This window comes from Cyprinodon variegatus, unplaced genomic scaffold (genome assembly GCF_000732505.1).
Source record: "Cyprinodon variegatus isolate N-32 unplaced genomic scaffold, C_variegatus-1.0 Scaffold286, whole genome shotgun sequence".
Taxonomy (NCBI): domain Eukaryota; kingdom Metazoa; phylum Chordata; class Actinopteri; order Cyprinodontiformes; family Cyprinodontidae; genus Cyprinodon; species Cyprinodon variegatus.
The window spans coordinates 118,156-134,689 of NW_015150739.1; the positions used below are offsets into that span (position 1 = coordinate 118,156).

Sequence of the window (16,534 nt, forward strand, 5' to 3'; positions counted from 1 at the left end):
TGTTTCTGACCATGGTAACTGAGGTCACGCACACCTGGACTAATCAATACATTCAGAAGAAAAAGATAGGAAACGAAAGAGATGACTTTATTTCAGAAAGTAGTGGAGTTGTGCATAGTGCCCATAGAAAGTTCAAAATTATGTCCATCGTTAGCTTTTAATCGCACGTCATGTTTCCTTATGGTTGCATTCCTCCAACTCTTCCATAAAAGCCAGATTTGAGGAGCAAGTGACTCATGAATGTCCTGTTTACAGATTCTCCTTCTTGAGCTGTGGATTCCTGCAGCTCCTCCAGTGCTACCGTGGGAATCCAGGCTGCATTCTCTGATTAATGATCTCTTTGGTCGCCCTGCTCAGTTTAGCTGGATAGCCATATAATTTAACAGAGCTCATAAATGTTTAAAGCTTGCAATATTGTTATGTAATCTGAACTTCTCTACCACTGTATCCCTCACTTACTTTGTGTTTTCCTTGGTCTACATGATGTTTGTTCGTTCTTTTTCTTTAACAAACTTCAGAGCAAACAGAGTAGGCCTCTGTTTGCTTATATAAAAACAGTGCTGGTCTAACACAAGGGTCAGGATCTATTTCCAGCACAACCATGTTTACAATGGCTACCAAAGATTAGAATTTTGTAAAGCAACAAGAATATAAAATGTATTTCTTTGAGGTAATTTAAGCTATTTCAATTATTTCAATTAAATTTCCATATTCAGGAAGAATATCAGAATAAATTAATGAAATAAAGGTTTGATGAATGACAATTTAATTAGGGAAAAAAAGGATAGCAGTTTGTGCACAAATGACCAGAAGAACTTTTGTCCTTTTCGTAATTAAAGCAAATCTGTTGAGGCAGTTCTAAGTACAAATGGCAGGAATAAACAAAAACAAAGGTTGGATGACAAGCCTTAAAGTGACCTTTATATTTAAGAGCACTAATCAGTCATCACCTTTGGCCATCGTTATGAAGAACCACTGCTGAGGGCTTTCAGGAGCCAAAGGTTGCTGATCTCTTATCTCAATAATTCATGGCTGTCAGTTATAATGTTTTTCTGAGATTAATTTCCATTTGTAAACTTTATTATTGTTTAAACCCAAGGTTAATCCAATGTGAAGTAATCATATAAAGCCAAATAAGATGAAGCGAAAACTTCTAGTGGATAAATTATCTTTATTTTCAAGTCTACATAGTTAGTGTTACTTTACATAAAGCAACTTAATAATAGTCAGTCTTTTTCAGCTGCACTTGTTTACATCAGGTTTCTAAGGACTCTGAGCATGCGCCGCCACGACTTTCCCCATCTAACTGTCAATCAGCAGCTGGTTACAGGCTTGTTCGTGTCAAGCTTGAGGTATCCCATCTATGCCAATCATGTACTGACAAATGCAAAGAGCGGTTCGAAAGCATTTACAACCATCTCGGATAAATTACACTGGAGTTAGTTTTATCACCAAGTAGGGCAAGCAGATGTCCGATCCCTTCACATGTTTAACAGTTTATAGCAGCTAGACCACATTAGAATATTTCAGCTCATTCTTTTCACATTTTTCTTCAACTACCTCAAAACTGAGGAACCTCCTCATGTGAAGAATCGCTTTTATGAGGCGTCAGTTAACACTACAAGGCAACGCTGAGCTTGGATCGCTCCAGGCCGCTGCTAGTGGAGGGTTCTCAGGCTTCTAGCCCTCTCTGACTGAGGATCACTTCCACAGCGTGGGCCAGGTTGTCTACGGTTGCATCGGCGATCACAGTTGGATGTCTTTCGTCACTTGGCCTGCAGGATGACAGGAGAAAATTTAAGAAACCGGAAGGAGCAGCCTCCATTAGAAATCCTGTACATATGGCCTCTAGATATGAAACAATCAGAATGTAAAAAAAAAAACTAAACAAACTGTAATTGGAACCTAAACACTGGATATGAGTTCTTAAAAAGCAGTCCACACAAAAAAACAGTGAGAAAACAGAGCATGAAAATGTGCCTGAGTAGAAATATGTCCCAGTAGAAATATGTTAATAGTCTCTAAGAATGAACAGCTGTGCAATAAGAAATGACGCTTATTTCCAATAAATGTTGCTGAGGTGTTTATTTGCGGAATAAAAGGGGATCTTTGCAGCTGCTTGACAGAAGTAAAGCAGAGCAGAGCATGTTTCTGATCATTATCATCAGCTGCAGTGTATTCTGAACTAAACGTTTCCTTCTAACTTCAACATACAAACAAACTGGGAGAGACAGAAAAATAGAAAACATTCTTCTCCAAAACATCCGAATTTGGCTCCTTGCAGAAGGGAAATGCATCAGCTCATCAAAGGCTAGTGCCATTGTGCCCAATAAACTGGCTGAACTCTGACGAATGGCAAGATGAGGATATAAACTGCTAGTTTTCACTAGTTTACACGTTTGTAGCTATAGGTCATCTTTCACCAACTTTATAAGTCATCCCTGGTTTGACAACTTATTTTTAGGGTGTAGGTAAATAAAATTCACTAACTTCAAGGAATAAACTGACCTAGACTTTAATCAGAACCAAAACTAAAAGGGAAATAATATATTTTTTAAACAAACTGATAAAGTGGAATTTATCTATGGGAGGATTTCAGTGTTTTTAATCACCAAAAAAATTCATGAAACCACAGTTTGCTGTAAAGAAAAAATACGATTATGCAAAATTTTAAAAAGCAGAACCATCCACTATAGACTAATAGAGTTATATTTTGAAGAAAATATCTAAGTAAAAATACAACTTTATTTTAAGACTATATAGAGACACAATTCATAGAATTTCTAAAACAAAACAAAACAAAGGAAAAACAGAAAGCTATCAGCAAGTGTGAACTGATATGGACTTGTGACACTTAAAGCACGATTCTGTTTTCTTTATCCAATATTGCAGTAAACAAAAAGTGACTCAGCTGTGAGAGAAAGATATGTCCTCAAATTTTTCCTTTAAAGTAAATCGCCACTTAAAAAGAAGAACATTTTGGTTTCAAAAGGAAACAGAATTGATAAGATCATGAAGTGATGTATTTGTTTTTTTGAGACGACAATAAAAGAATTCTAAGCAACAATGAAAGATAAACCGATTTAATATGATTTAAGTACGTCGATGCCAAAAGATTTAATAACAGGACTGAAAGACACTGCAAAAAATGAAATACAAGTTGGCCATTTTTCTTAAAAAAATATTTAACCTTTTTTTGATTTACATTTAAATTAATAAAAAGCAACTCATTTATCTTGTTTTAAGGATATAATATCTTTTTATGGTATTGTAAGGGCAGGAATGCTCATTCCATTGGTACATCATCTTGTTTAGCTGCTCAAATTAAGAGCTAATACATTTATTTTTATATTTATTTTACTTTATTTCAGATCAGTTTTTGCACTGCGGAGGCAGAAGGGATGAAACAGCAATGTTAACAGTAGGTGATTAACACAGAGCCTCTCTGTTAGTGGTCGCAAAGTTATAACTGATGTGTGTATTAACCTTTTCTGTAAAAAAAAAAAAAAACACCCAAAAAACCTGCTTGCTATTGAAAAGTGAACTAAAAAGGGCTTCCAGTTGCCCCCCCCCCTGTCCCACTGACTAATTCCTCATTCTTTTGGATCAGGGTCCACTGATGGATGCAGATATGGCTGTTTAATCAGCTGGTGGAGGAAATGTTGCCACAGCACCAGACCCAGGGCCTGCATTCACAACCCCTTTGCTTCCAATCACATCAAAAGACATGGACACCCCATCCATTCATCAACAGGAATCCCGTTCATTTATGGAGAGCCTATAGGACCCCCCCCTGCCCCTCCGCCTCAGACCAGACTCTGTGCTGCCTCTGTTCTGTCCCTCAGTCACGCGTTGGGAGCTCCAGATGGGGACTCTTTGTCTGGCTGCGAGCGTGCGGCACACACCACCATTAATCCTCCCTTCTGAGAGCCTGCAGAGAACCATGGCAAATATTTGTGAGCCGCCAGAGTGTAGCACAAGGAAAAGGAGGCCTGGAGGTCGTGGGGGTGATGGTGTATGGGTGGGTGGGTGGAGAAGTGTTGAATATTGAAGCCATGTTGAATACAGGAGAAGCGGTGCCATGTGTTTACGCATGTCTGTCAGCTGCCAGCGCTTGGGTTATGTGAGCTGCACTAATGGTCGCAGTGTTATGTCTCCTGTGCAGAATTACTCCCGCACCCTTTTCTGCCCCGGAGGACTGAGAGTTTAAACACGCACACAGAGGCATGAACTCACAGGCAAGTCAGTCACATGGCTCTAAGGTTTCAGATAGTGAATCCAACTGCTTTGTCTCCTCTACCTGCCACGCTATTTAATCTTTTAAACGTTCCTTTGCTCCTGTCTTCAAGACATCCATGAATGCAGGCATGTCTGCTTGCATTCATTTTGCTGCTTTCCAATCTCAGCCATGAATAATGGAGGAGCAACCAGGTCAATGTGACCATGCAAAATTCAGCACAACGCATCTACTGTTACTAGTGAAGTAATCACTAGCTCGCTCTCTGTCCTTCAGGTCAGGGTAATATCCATACACATAAGAGGATCCTTTGGGCCTTCATGACTGACGGACATTGCACGGCTCTTTGCACATTGATGAGGTCAGGCATGACGTAGACAGCAGTCAGGGAGTGCGTCCAACGCAGCTGCTAAAACGTTGACAGAGCAATGTGTTTCTCTGACAAAAAAATAAAAAAACTTAATATTAAATCACAAAGTTTAATTCGGGTGTAAAGAAAAAAAACAAGAAAAGTAATGTATAATTCTGACACACAGGACCCACAGCAAAGTCATAAATTATTATAATTACAGTGAAACTAGTTCACAAGGATTTAGAGGGGATCTACAGAGTAATCATTTAAAGCCAACATCAGAAATATGTCTGTTCTGGTTCCAGGTTGACTTCATTAAAAACTTTGTTCCAGATTACAGATACAAATATGAAGGTGAATTTGTCTGTAAAAACATCACAGCCTTCAGGGCTAAATCATAAGTGGAACTTTCATTGTTTTTCAAACCTAATGAATAATTAAAACCTGAAACTATTTTTAAAAATCAGCTACACCTCCCTACAAACAGGAAGTGCTTAAAATATATGTGATCTAGAATCCCCCTTACTATTCTAGTACTTGAACAGAATATTTATTTTCCTCTATTAGAAAAGAGGTGTTCGAATACAAACATATTAAAAGATTGGGTGTCTACTCTTTAAAAGCACAGAAAAAGTTTTCAGTGAACTGTTTAGCTGCAAAGATCAGGAAATATGGGTGATTCTGTCAAAGTTGGTTCAAGCTCCCTAACATAATCCTACTGCAGGTTTAGCTGTGATAATTATCTTCAGCATTTTTTATCTGCTACATGAATGCTGATGTAAGACCTACATGATTAGCAGTAACTTTTATGGCATGTAAACTATGTGAAAAATTAGAGCCTAAACACGAGTGAGTAAAAAGTCTGACTGACCTTTGTTAGCTTTCTGTACCACCAAAACCTTCTCAGTATTCAGATATTGTTAAAAGCCTTTATCTCCGTCTGGTATATAAACATTTTAAGGGTTATAGAAAATAGATTATTATTGTAAATACTTTATAGGACCGCTATGCTTCGAAACCTTTACAAATGCAGTCTTAAAATACTTAATTTACTAAAAATAAGACCTTATTCTTAAATATTCCTCATTCGGTAACACTGTGAGCATCAAAGAATAAATCTTTCCAACTTCCTGGGCATCAGTAGAGTCTGACCAGGGTGAATCCCATCCTAATTTCTGTTAAGTTAAAAGTTACACTTTACTTCTGTAAAAAGTATTCACAGTCCCATTTAGACACAGCCTGTTTACATGATGCAGGACATGTTCTCTAAAGAACGCAACATATATGCACTGATAAGGACAGATAAGACAGTATTTCTTGGAAGAGAGAGCCACCTTGGAAAATCCCTTTGATTGTGCACCTTTAAACAGGAAGCCCAGCTCTAGTTTTAACCAGTAAGCGGAATAGACATGCAAATGGTAAATTCTACATAAGAGGAAGGGAGGCTAAGTCATGCGTGTTCCTCCTTAGTCAAAAGTATGACAAAGCTATTCTAATTATCTGTACCACAAACGTTTTTTTTTATTTTATTAGATCATAAGAAATAATTTTCGATTCACTCAATCTAAATTTAGGCACTTCTCTTTTTTCTTCTTAGAGAAACACACTTTTGAGTAAATGGTCTCTGAATATGAATTTGGAATGACTCAAGAACTGAAATGACTCAATAAATTTTTCAAGGACTAACTTAATATCTATGCTAGATGAAAAGCATTCATAAACCTCCAATCCTGACCGTGTAAGACATTAACCAAGCTGAACACAAACCCGTGAATCCTATTCCTGCTTCCTTATTAGACTCACCAGGCATAGAGTACTTTCAGATTGGTAGTTATCTCTGTTAACATTTTTTGCAAGTACAGACCGTGCCTTGATGAAATGAATTTTTGCCTGAATGACTCATAAAAAGAGCAAACTTGTTTTCGAAAGTCAGCTGTCCATGCAAGATAAACACAGCACAGAAAATAAAATAAACGAGATAGGAAACGATACAAGAACGGCTAACGTTGTTCCTTTTTCATACATGGCCATGCAACCGCATGCAGGGTAAAGGCCTGACAACTTTCCTAAACGCTGGTGCTTAACACACAAAAAACACGCACCAGACCAAAGGAAGCAAATCTGACACATAATGTAAACCCAGTTTCGATTTATATGTCTCTCTTAACCTCTACACCTTTTTTGCTGAGTAGGTGTTTCGGCTGAGTGAGTGCAGATGGAGCAGATATGCAGCAGGCATAGGGGGCTGAGATAAAAAGCTCAACATGAGCAAATGTTGAATTACTTTGTATGCTGTTCTGGTGGGAAGACAAAAAAAGTTTTGTCCCTGACTATTTAAGAGATGACGTGGGCTCAAATGCCTAAGGTAATTGCGTCGTGGTGTTTCTTAAACCCTTTTAACAGTTTCATAACAGCAACATAGCAAAAGCAGAAGATTATGTTCTGATTAGAAAAGACAAAATTTTAACTTTTGCTGCCAACACATTAAACGTTACCCATGTATAGTGGTACCGTGGAAAACACAAACAGAAAAATGCTGACATAACTAAAGGACTGGGGTGGAGGTTCAACTTCCAGCAATATGCACCCTAAATGTGCCATAAATCCTGTTATTTGAACTGTCTCCTTGCCTCTCCCTGCTCTAATTAGACTAATCAAACGCCACTTTTCCAATGACCTTCACCCTCTTACTCTGCCTATTTGTGCATGGCTCTCAGTTATTCCTTGCCAGAGTGTCTCCTCATAGCTCATATACTGTAAGAATCACTCTAGTGAGCAGGCTTTGCTTAGCCTGCCCTCATAGGCTTCTGACTGTGGTAATGTTCTGGGGTCTTATTTATAAAAAATGGAATAGAATCCATACTAAAAAGGTCAGCATGCCAAACACCAAATATTGATTTTGATTTTAAATATTGGTGTTGCCAAGAAAATAATCCTGCTTTACTAAACCATGTGCATGCACAAAGCCAAGCTATTTTCTTCATAGATCAAGCTTGACAAGAAGTTTTTGTCCAAGACTCCACCTCATGTTTGGCCCTCCTAATGCCCACATTTAACCATAAACGGCCTATGCAAATGGCTGCATTAAATGTGCCAGCGGATCAGTACTATTTAATGGTTACCATGGTCACCACCAAGAGAGCGGTAAAAAAGCGCAGCTTAACCGAAGTAGAAACACGTGTTGGTGGGTGAAGTGGAGAGTCAGAAAAAGATATTTGGTAGCCACATTAAAGAAAAAGGAAATATGATTAATAAGCACTTCAGAGTCTGATTATGGTAACAAGGACATCTGGGCTGTATTGCACTTATTGCTGGTTGTGATATCTCAGATCTATAGATACATTAACAGAATTATTTTGTTCCTAAAAGTGGCTTCAGGCACAGAGTCAATTGATTGTTAATTACACACAGCACCTGTGGGGATTAGCAGCTGTAACTGATTTAAAGACAAAATATCACCTCAGAAAATCTGGGAAAGCAGAATTAATATATAAGACACACAAGAAACACAGATTGCACCCTTTGGACGGTTTATGACCCTTTCTATTAAAGTGTGACAGGATAGCATATCACACTTCAGTTTCAGATCAAACAAGTCAATCTTTGAGTAAAGTTTGACATGAAGTGAAAATAATTATGAGAGAAATGATGAGTCAATCTGGCTTCAATTCTCCACCTCGGTCACCATATACATTGGCAATTTCCCTTCTCTCCAAAATATGCATCTCTGTATGGATGATTCAGAGCTCAACCTGAAAAACTCCCAAAGAGAAGGAAGGCATATGAATGCATTAGGAGTCCAAGGGAATGTTTCAACAGGGAGGGCAGTGGCAAGGAGAGGGGCTTGATGAAACTGGCGAGGATGGTGGGGAAGGAGACGGAGTAGGGTCGAATCGGGGTCATCAGAATCGAAATCGGTTTTTTTTTTCTGCTGGACTCTTGATGCTGATTGGGTAATGAGAAAGTGCTGTTGAATGCTGATTGGTTGCTCCACAGACGGACGGGCCTCTGATGCCTTGATGGTAAGCGCTCCAATTTATTCAGTTGAATTTCCGCCAAAGCTTCATTTAGCGTGATGGACGGCAAGTTGTTTTTTATAGCTCGTAGTTTCTGCCTTTTACCAGTGGGTTTAACCTGCATTTAGTGTATTCAAAGCCTACTTAAAGTCTGTAAGCCATCTTCCAATCAGTTCCAATCCTGCCTCCACTCTATTCAGTCATCTTCTGTCTTCTCAGGTCTGTAATCATCCTCTCCAGCCTGTCACCAGCGGGTTCTGCCTTTATCTGCCTCCTCTAGCCTGGTACCTGTTTGTTATGCCCGTTACAAACTGGTTTAGTCATTACCTGCCTTTTACACTATTCTCAGCTTCTTGTTACAATATCTAGAGTTTCAAAGTTCAGAAGTAAATCCCAATGAGTAGCTATAGAAACACCTGTTAACAGTTGTTTAATTGTTGTCTACATCTATATGCTTAATGCATTTAGCAAAGACACCATTTAGAGAACTTTGTTGCAGTAAATGTTGGTTTTAAAAAGTTTTCACTCAGTCAGTTGAATATAAGTGCATTTTCTTTTAGGTTTCCATTAGTTAAAGAAACAAAAATAAAACCACGCACTTTCCTTTAGTTTAACAGAGACCCATTTTCTTATACAAAATCCAATAAAGTACATAGCAGCTAATGGTTTTAATGTAAACAAATGAGGAAAAGTTACATTTTAGCAAGGCACTGTTGCTACTTAGGACTGTGTTGCATTGTAAATTGACGCTGAACTGTCACATTTTCCCAGCAAAACAAAGACAGATGTTGGCAGGTGTTAGTGTGCCTTTTGGATAGGATGAAAATGGCTTAAGAATGCTGCAGACTGGTGAATACCTGCTGAAACCCGAGAAAAGATTAGAAAATGTACAGAAAATTCCATTAAGACTGTTGTAAAGTAAAATGTCAGACTACACAATAAAATGGTTTCCATGAGACTGGAGTTCCCCTTTTTGTTCATAATCAAGGAGGCAAGGCAATCAGCTCCAACTTAAAAGAAGTAATCTATAAGGAATGAACTCTGAGGAGATCACTCATGGCTGAATTACATGTGCTCACTCTACATATAAAGGGATTTTTCACTAAATATTGGCATTGCATCTAAAGCATTTTAACTGGAGTAGAAGAAGTTGAAAAAAAAACAGAAGCAGATTAACAGTGACTAATAGAAGTAAGTGCATAGTTATTGTTACTTTAGTGCTACTTCCTCTGTCCCAAATTGAATAAAGTTCAAGTCCCTGAAACAGAAATGTGTGGTTTGTGGTTTCCATAAATCTAAATATAATTTTTTTTTTTTTTTTACAGAGAATTAAAATTGAGTCAACATTTCATAAGTTGGAAAATATTTCACTGGCAAATATATCCATTTATGCTGATCTAATTTGCTCTGACAATTCCTGTTTCAAGACCATTTCTCTTTCCACAATTTATTGGCCTCAACAGACTGCAGGCTCTAAACAGCTAAGATTTAGGTAATTTCCAAGCCTCAGGTTCATAAATGTATTATTTTGAGCTCTAAGTTACTTCATTTCCACTCTTACAGTATTTTATTTATTTTTTGTTGATTTCAAAGAAACCTTAGAGCAGAACTGAGTATTTTCCTGGCGTTTCTGCTGTTAGCAGAAGTAAATTATTTAAAAGAGCAGCTTTATTCACCTTTAACGGTTTGGAAGACTGCTGGAGTTGCATATGATGCCGTTTCGAAGCAAAGAATGTCTGTACTATTGCAGAAACTCTTCCAGTCCCGATTGTTATAACACTATTGTCAAATAGGGAAGGATACTTTTAGATTATGTAATTAAAACTGTCTGCAAAATGTCTGTTTTTTTTCCCATGGGGACATCCACACTGTGCAGAACAAGTTAAACTTGAGTTGCAGCTTGGTTAATGTGCAAACAGAAATTTCACCCTCACAGGTCTGGTTTTAACATAAAAGGCTATGATTTTTATGCCTTGGTTGAAGTCATACTTTCGATAAGATGTTCATAGAGAAATCCAGGATAGTTGTGTTGGAAATGTGACTGAATGGAGTCACTACTTTCTTAATAAGAGCTTCTTTCATCTTGTTTTGACCTCATTCTTAAACACCTCACTGATACCAATGGTACTAGACATCGTAAACTTTTGTTTCCATTCCATTATTAACTTCCACACCAAAGAGTGATGTTACCAGCAGAGCCTGGAGCACTTAGAAAAGATTCACTCAGGTGGGCAAATATGGGATTTTTGGGTTTCCCATTTGTATGTTGTTAATCAGGGTGCATAAAAATGAAAATCACCCAATTTTGTCAACTGACTATTTCTATGTTAACCTCTGAGAAAAAAGCTCACTATAGATGGAAGTTTTGACACCTAACGCTCCCATTTGAGAGTTGCCAGGGAACTTTTTAAATATTTCTGCATATGCACCATGCCTCATGCATAAAACAATGTGCAGCTTTCCAACTAAAAAATGGCGTTAGGGAGAAATCTCAAAACTTGTTATAAGCACACCTTTCCTTTTTAAATCTAATTCTGTGGAAAATAAATTGCAGCCTGAGGAACTGCTTGAAAGTGTCCTCCGACAGATTAATACGAGAAGTGTTTTAAATAGCTGGAAGGCTCATCCTGCCTGTCAAAATAACCATGGAAAAGATGCTGCCAGGCATTCACACAGGGAATGTCAGCACTCCACCATGTTTTTGTTTATTGAAGCCAGTTAGAACCTTTTTAAATGACAATCAGAAAATCAGTATACAAAAAATAATCAAGAATAAATTGTCTGTTGGCTTTTTTTTTGTTTTGCAATGTTTGCAAGATTTAGCTCAATTATTACTAAATGCTAATCATTGTAATTTTAACAAATTCTTAAGTCGAAAGAATAACCCTTATGGTACTATTACGAACACCTAATATAACAAAACAAACAACAAAAACATAAAAAAATAGATACAAATTACATAGCAGCCAGTCGCTGCTCCAGGAGCCCGATGGTAATGTGACAATAAGTTATTTAGAATGATTACAATGTTCTATAATGCTATACTAGCTATAAAGGAATCCTGTATTGAGCCGTCAAACATGCCATGTCAGACACCTTTGTGCATCATAAATACTTGCTTTGCAATGAAAATCTTTACTATTTATAAAAGCAAATTTGACATTTACAGACATCTAGCAAAATGATTGTAGCTAAAGGTCTAATTTCATTTATTAAATGGCTCCTCGATTCAAATAGTAATTTGAAGTGTAAGTGTTTAGGCACATGCATCGACGAAGCCATTTGTGGACATATGTGATCACCTATATCTTCCACACCTGATTTATTGTCTCACCAAACTTGTTTGGAATTAATTTGCTGATTTACCACCTTTTTTTCTGTGTTAAATTGAAAGCGTCCCCTCGAGAATACACATAGATTTTATGATCCTTGGCGCACAGACTAATGTGTATTTTCATGAGCTAAACAGAGGTATATTTAAAGTTTACGTCTGACTAAGAATGTTTTCACCATTTTGTTCTTTTTAGGCGTGTTATGTTGCTGTATGAGGTTAAAGCTGACTGTTTCATCGCTCAAGTTTAACTCATAAAGCTCAAAACTCATGGGAAAACATCAGATTTAACGCTCTTTCAGTTTAACTTTAATGAATACAGTCAAATTGCATTTTATTGGGTACATTTAAGGGTTTTTCAGCTTGTTATTGTAAATTTGAAAATTTGCTGCTGCACACTATCAAGGCAGGTCAAAAGTTTGTGTGGATTGCCGCAAACTTTGATATAAAGTTTTTTTTTTTGTGTGCAGACACACTTAATACATGAGGCCCCAGATCTTTATGACAAAACTTAAAGTTTTAAAAACACCTACTTTCCACTGCTGAAAATTACAACCATACATCATCAGAAATGTGATAGCTGATTGTTTATGACAGCAAACCATCAGAGCTGTTGTGGAAATGTTCATACCAAAGCCGTGAATCAGTGAAAGAGTAACAGGAAGGATCATTGTTCCATTATAGAGCCACCTATGGAGCCACAGTGTAAAAGGGAACATAACTAGATGATAGTTATAGCCTTTATGTTCAGCCAAGCCTTGTGGGTGGATATTAGATGCCAACACGATACAAAGCGCTCTGCTTTAACCCCAAGGCTGCGAGTATGAAGGTGAGCAGCTGCTTGTGTTTTCATCCACCCAGTGACGCTGCAGTCACTTGCCTCAAGGACAAGAATGTGATCACAGTTTAAATGTGCAAAAAAATAAAAAATAAACCCAATTGCAGAAAGTGATCGTGCAGGAAGATAAGAAGAGATTCAACGGACACGCAATGTGTTTTTATCCTAATCGACTCCAGACAAACTTCTCTTATCTCTTCACTGGTTTATCTGATATGGCCAGGACTTGCTAAAATAAACATCTCAACAGAACACGGGGTAAACCACCATCTCTTTGCATGTTATGACAACAGATAAATCTTCTCCCTGTAGAAGTAATGTGAAATGTTGACTCACAATAAGCAAACAGCTGCAGAATGCTGTTCACACTTTAATAAACCGCTGTTCTCTGGCGAGGTGGACTCAAAGGGGATTCCCTACATGCAGCATGATGAGCAACAGGATATTTATTTTTTTCTTTCCACTCATCCTGTTGCTTTGTAAAACACCTTCTGAGCCCTGAGAGTCAGGCAGTGTTTGTGCAAGAGCAAAAGCCACCCACTGGAAACTTTCAGCTCTTCCAAACATTAAAGATCAGAGGACAATAACTATTACTGAGCATCTTTATCCTCTTAAAGCACTTTTAAGACATTCATCATTTCACAGCTGTTGGTTTTTGCTCAGTATGCAACGCTTCATGTGACCCAGATCTTACCGCAGCCTTTTAACCAGCGTGTTATTTGCTGCTGATTTGCTAAGCCTTTCTCAGTCTGACTGTTCTAAGATAGTGATACAGAATTGCTGACTCACCTGCTCCCAACACATATCATGTATTTCTGTACACACCCAAACAAACAAGCTGGAGCAAAGTAGTTGGATAAAAAATGTCAAATAACAGAAACCAGGCAAATAACTAAAATCCATGCCAAACCTTGGATAAGCAGCTCGGTAATTGCTCAGTGGGACTAATTCTTTGTTCAAACACCAAAGAGTTTGTGTGTTGAAGAAGCAGCTCAATGCTTTAGTCTGTGGAGGGTAGCTCTCAAAGTCTCACACTTTCACTGATTTTCTTTCTTTGCCAAAGGATGGAAAAGTACAGTCGAGGAGTTCAGGCCTGGTTGGCTCTTTTGTCCTGTTGTGGGAGTCTGGTTTGGCCATAAGAAAGAAGAGAAAGCCTTGGTTAATTATTAATATCTAAATGAGTTGAAACGCCTGGGAACCATGCCGCCACATGGTTAGGACGTTATAAGACTTTCTGAGATTGCTTCAAGTTGCTCTCCTTGCAGCCTGAATGAACCACAACTATGTTTAAACACACCCTAGAAAATAAAGTTTTGTTTCTGTTATTTCATTTCGAATCCTTCATCCTCCCATTAGCAAGAATTTGAAGACTGTACCTCTTTTATAAGAGCAACGCGTCTGCTCAAATCTTCCAGAAAAAAAACCCCCATTTACAAATAACAAAATTAAAACTTTTATCTGTAATACAGAGGTGGGTTTGTTATGACATGGTAACATTGGACCTTAGCATATTAGCAAATTGTTATTTCTGGAAAATATGACTGCTTACTGGTGATTGGTTCAATTAGAAGCATAATTTACTCAGTTGGGCACTAAGTGTTAAGAAAAGTGGAAAAATAAGTAATTTATCCTTTACTAAGCGTTAGAGTAGCCAAACTAGATTACTAGTAGCCACAACAGTCAACAAGATAACTAGGCTGCAATTCACCCTTTTGCAAAAGGAAGATGTTTGTCCCGTAAATTTTATATTTTAATGTCTATCCCAAAGCTGTGCAAACATTAAACAATTGTGCATGAAGAAGGGGCAAAAATTTCTTTATTTTTTTTTTATTTCCTTTTTTTTTTAATGGTTTTCATTTTTGAAAACAAGGAGAAAAGTCTGACAGGTTTGAACATGCTGCATCCTATTTTATTAGGTTGGCAACTAAACATTTTTGTTGTCAAAAAGGGAGACTTTAAGAGGCCTTTTCTTAATCAGCCGACCAGCAGTGTGCAGCAACACGTAGGGGAGGGGCACAGCTTAAGAACTCCACACGGTCAAAGAACGTATTTTGTACCATGGTAATCTATCCCAAGAAAGTAGCCAATCTAATAAATATTAGTATCTAATAAATTCTTTATAAATCAAATGTTCTAGTTTGCATAAACCAATAGAAATGAAACAAACAAAAAAAAAAAAAACTAAAATTATCTTAAAAAAGAGATGAGGGTGGAGTAAAGAGCTATCATGCCCCATCTATCAAAAATAAAGGAGATCAGACAATGAAAATAAGAGCCTTTTGTAACAAGCATTCTCCTATTAACAATGCAAATATTTCACAAATACCAGCTGCTGACAGACAAAGGAGATGCACAGAATTGTGCAGCTGGTAAACCACACTGTGCATACCTGCATATTTACACATTCCTAGATTTGTATAATTTCTCACACAATTAAGCATCTAAAAGAGTTAAAGTAGTTTAATATAATTAGTAATATATAACTTGGTTGATTAAATGATCCAAAACAAAAGAGCTTTACCCAACATCTTTTTGCTGTATTATAAAAAGCCTTTATTGTGTCAGAATGCCTTTAAGTTTCTTTTTGTTTTTTCTTCTGTTTTTGTGGATTATGCTGTAAAAGCAAACAGACCTAAATGACACATTCAGAAACAGGAATTGGTGAGCAGATCATCCTTTGACAGGTTTACAGCCTTGAGATGGGTTGCACTAAGATAACTCTGCTTCCCACACAAAAAAAAAAAAAAAACATAGTGCAGAGAGCAGTTAAGACAGGACAGGGTGTGTGGGACTGCGCTCTTCTGCTCGACCACGTACAAAGCCTGCATTCTTGCCTATGGTAGGAAAAGGCTATGCAAAGTCGAGCAAACATGTGGTCAAAGTGTGACTCAGACTGAACCTGTAAAGGCAAGACTGCTTGAAGAATCAGACTCTACAAAACAAAAAAAACCCAGAGAACTAAAGGCACCACAGTGGGTGAAAGATGATGGAGTTGGGTAGCTGAAACCAAGAGTAAAGGGTTTTAAATATAGTAGGTGACATAAAATATATCACAGAAGCCACAAGACATCGACTGCGGAATGAAAGATAAGACCGGCTGAAATACAGTATACATAAAACTCAGGGGAACTTCTCATTTTGTTAAGGAGATTAAACTACAGCTACAGACACGGCAGCCGTTTCAAGGTTTAGTGACATAGAACAAAGGCCCTCCGTAATCACTGCAGCCTTCTGTTCTATCTGATGCCTATTTCTGATCACTGAGAACAGAAAGAAAAACACATATAACTCTTACAGTAACACTTTTACAGTGTTTCATTGCAGCTTTAGCAAAATCCTTAAACTCCGGTTAGTCTGTTTAGATCCTGTTAAACTGATTGCTGTCCTTTACTAAAGAAAAGATGCAACTAAATGGGATTACTTACTTAAAAATGCAACGTCTGTCGCACTTAAAGGGTAAACTAAGGCTCGTCTGAGGGCACAATAGTACTAGCATTCAAAGAGCGGCGGCAAGCTCACAATAATAAAACTGGTTTCAGAGGTGCAATTCTAGTGAAAGAATAATTTCTTCCACAATAACAGCAGACCCAAACGCCCAAAGTAGATCCCATTCCATTAGAAGATACTGTACATGCATTCAAAAATGCAGAAAGTCTGGTGAGACTATATGCTTCTGTCTGCCTCAGCGACAAGAAGGATATAAACTTCGCACTACCATGTCTTTGAAAGTGATATTAAAGGGTCTCAATGACAAGAAAAT

At 37.7% G+C, this 16,534-nt stretch overlaps 1 protein-coding gene across 2 annotated transcripts in view; it reads right to left on the reverse strand.

The window, feature by feature from the left end:
* Positions 1 to 1,161: 1,161 nt before the first annotated feature.
* Positions 1,162 to 16,534, reverse strand: part of lhpp (phospholysine phosphohistidine inorganic pyrophosphate phosphatase) — a 38,846-nt gene continuing 23,473 nt past the window's right edge. For both annotated transcript variants that reach the window (XM_015383497.1, XM_015383496.1), the window contains exon 7: positions 1,162 to 1,775. In XM_015383497.1, the coding sequence (XP_015238983.1) occupies positions 1,673 to 1,775 (103 nt within the window). In that variant the 3' untranslated portion in view covers positions 1,162 to 1,672. The remainder of the gene's footprint in view (positions 1,776 to 16,534) is intronic.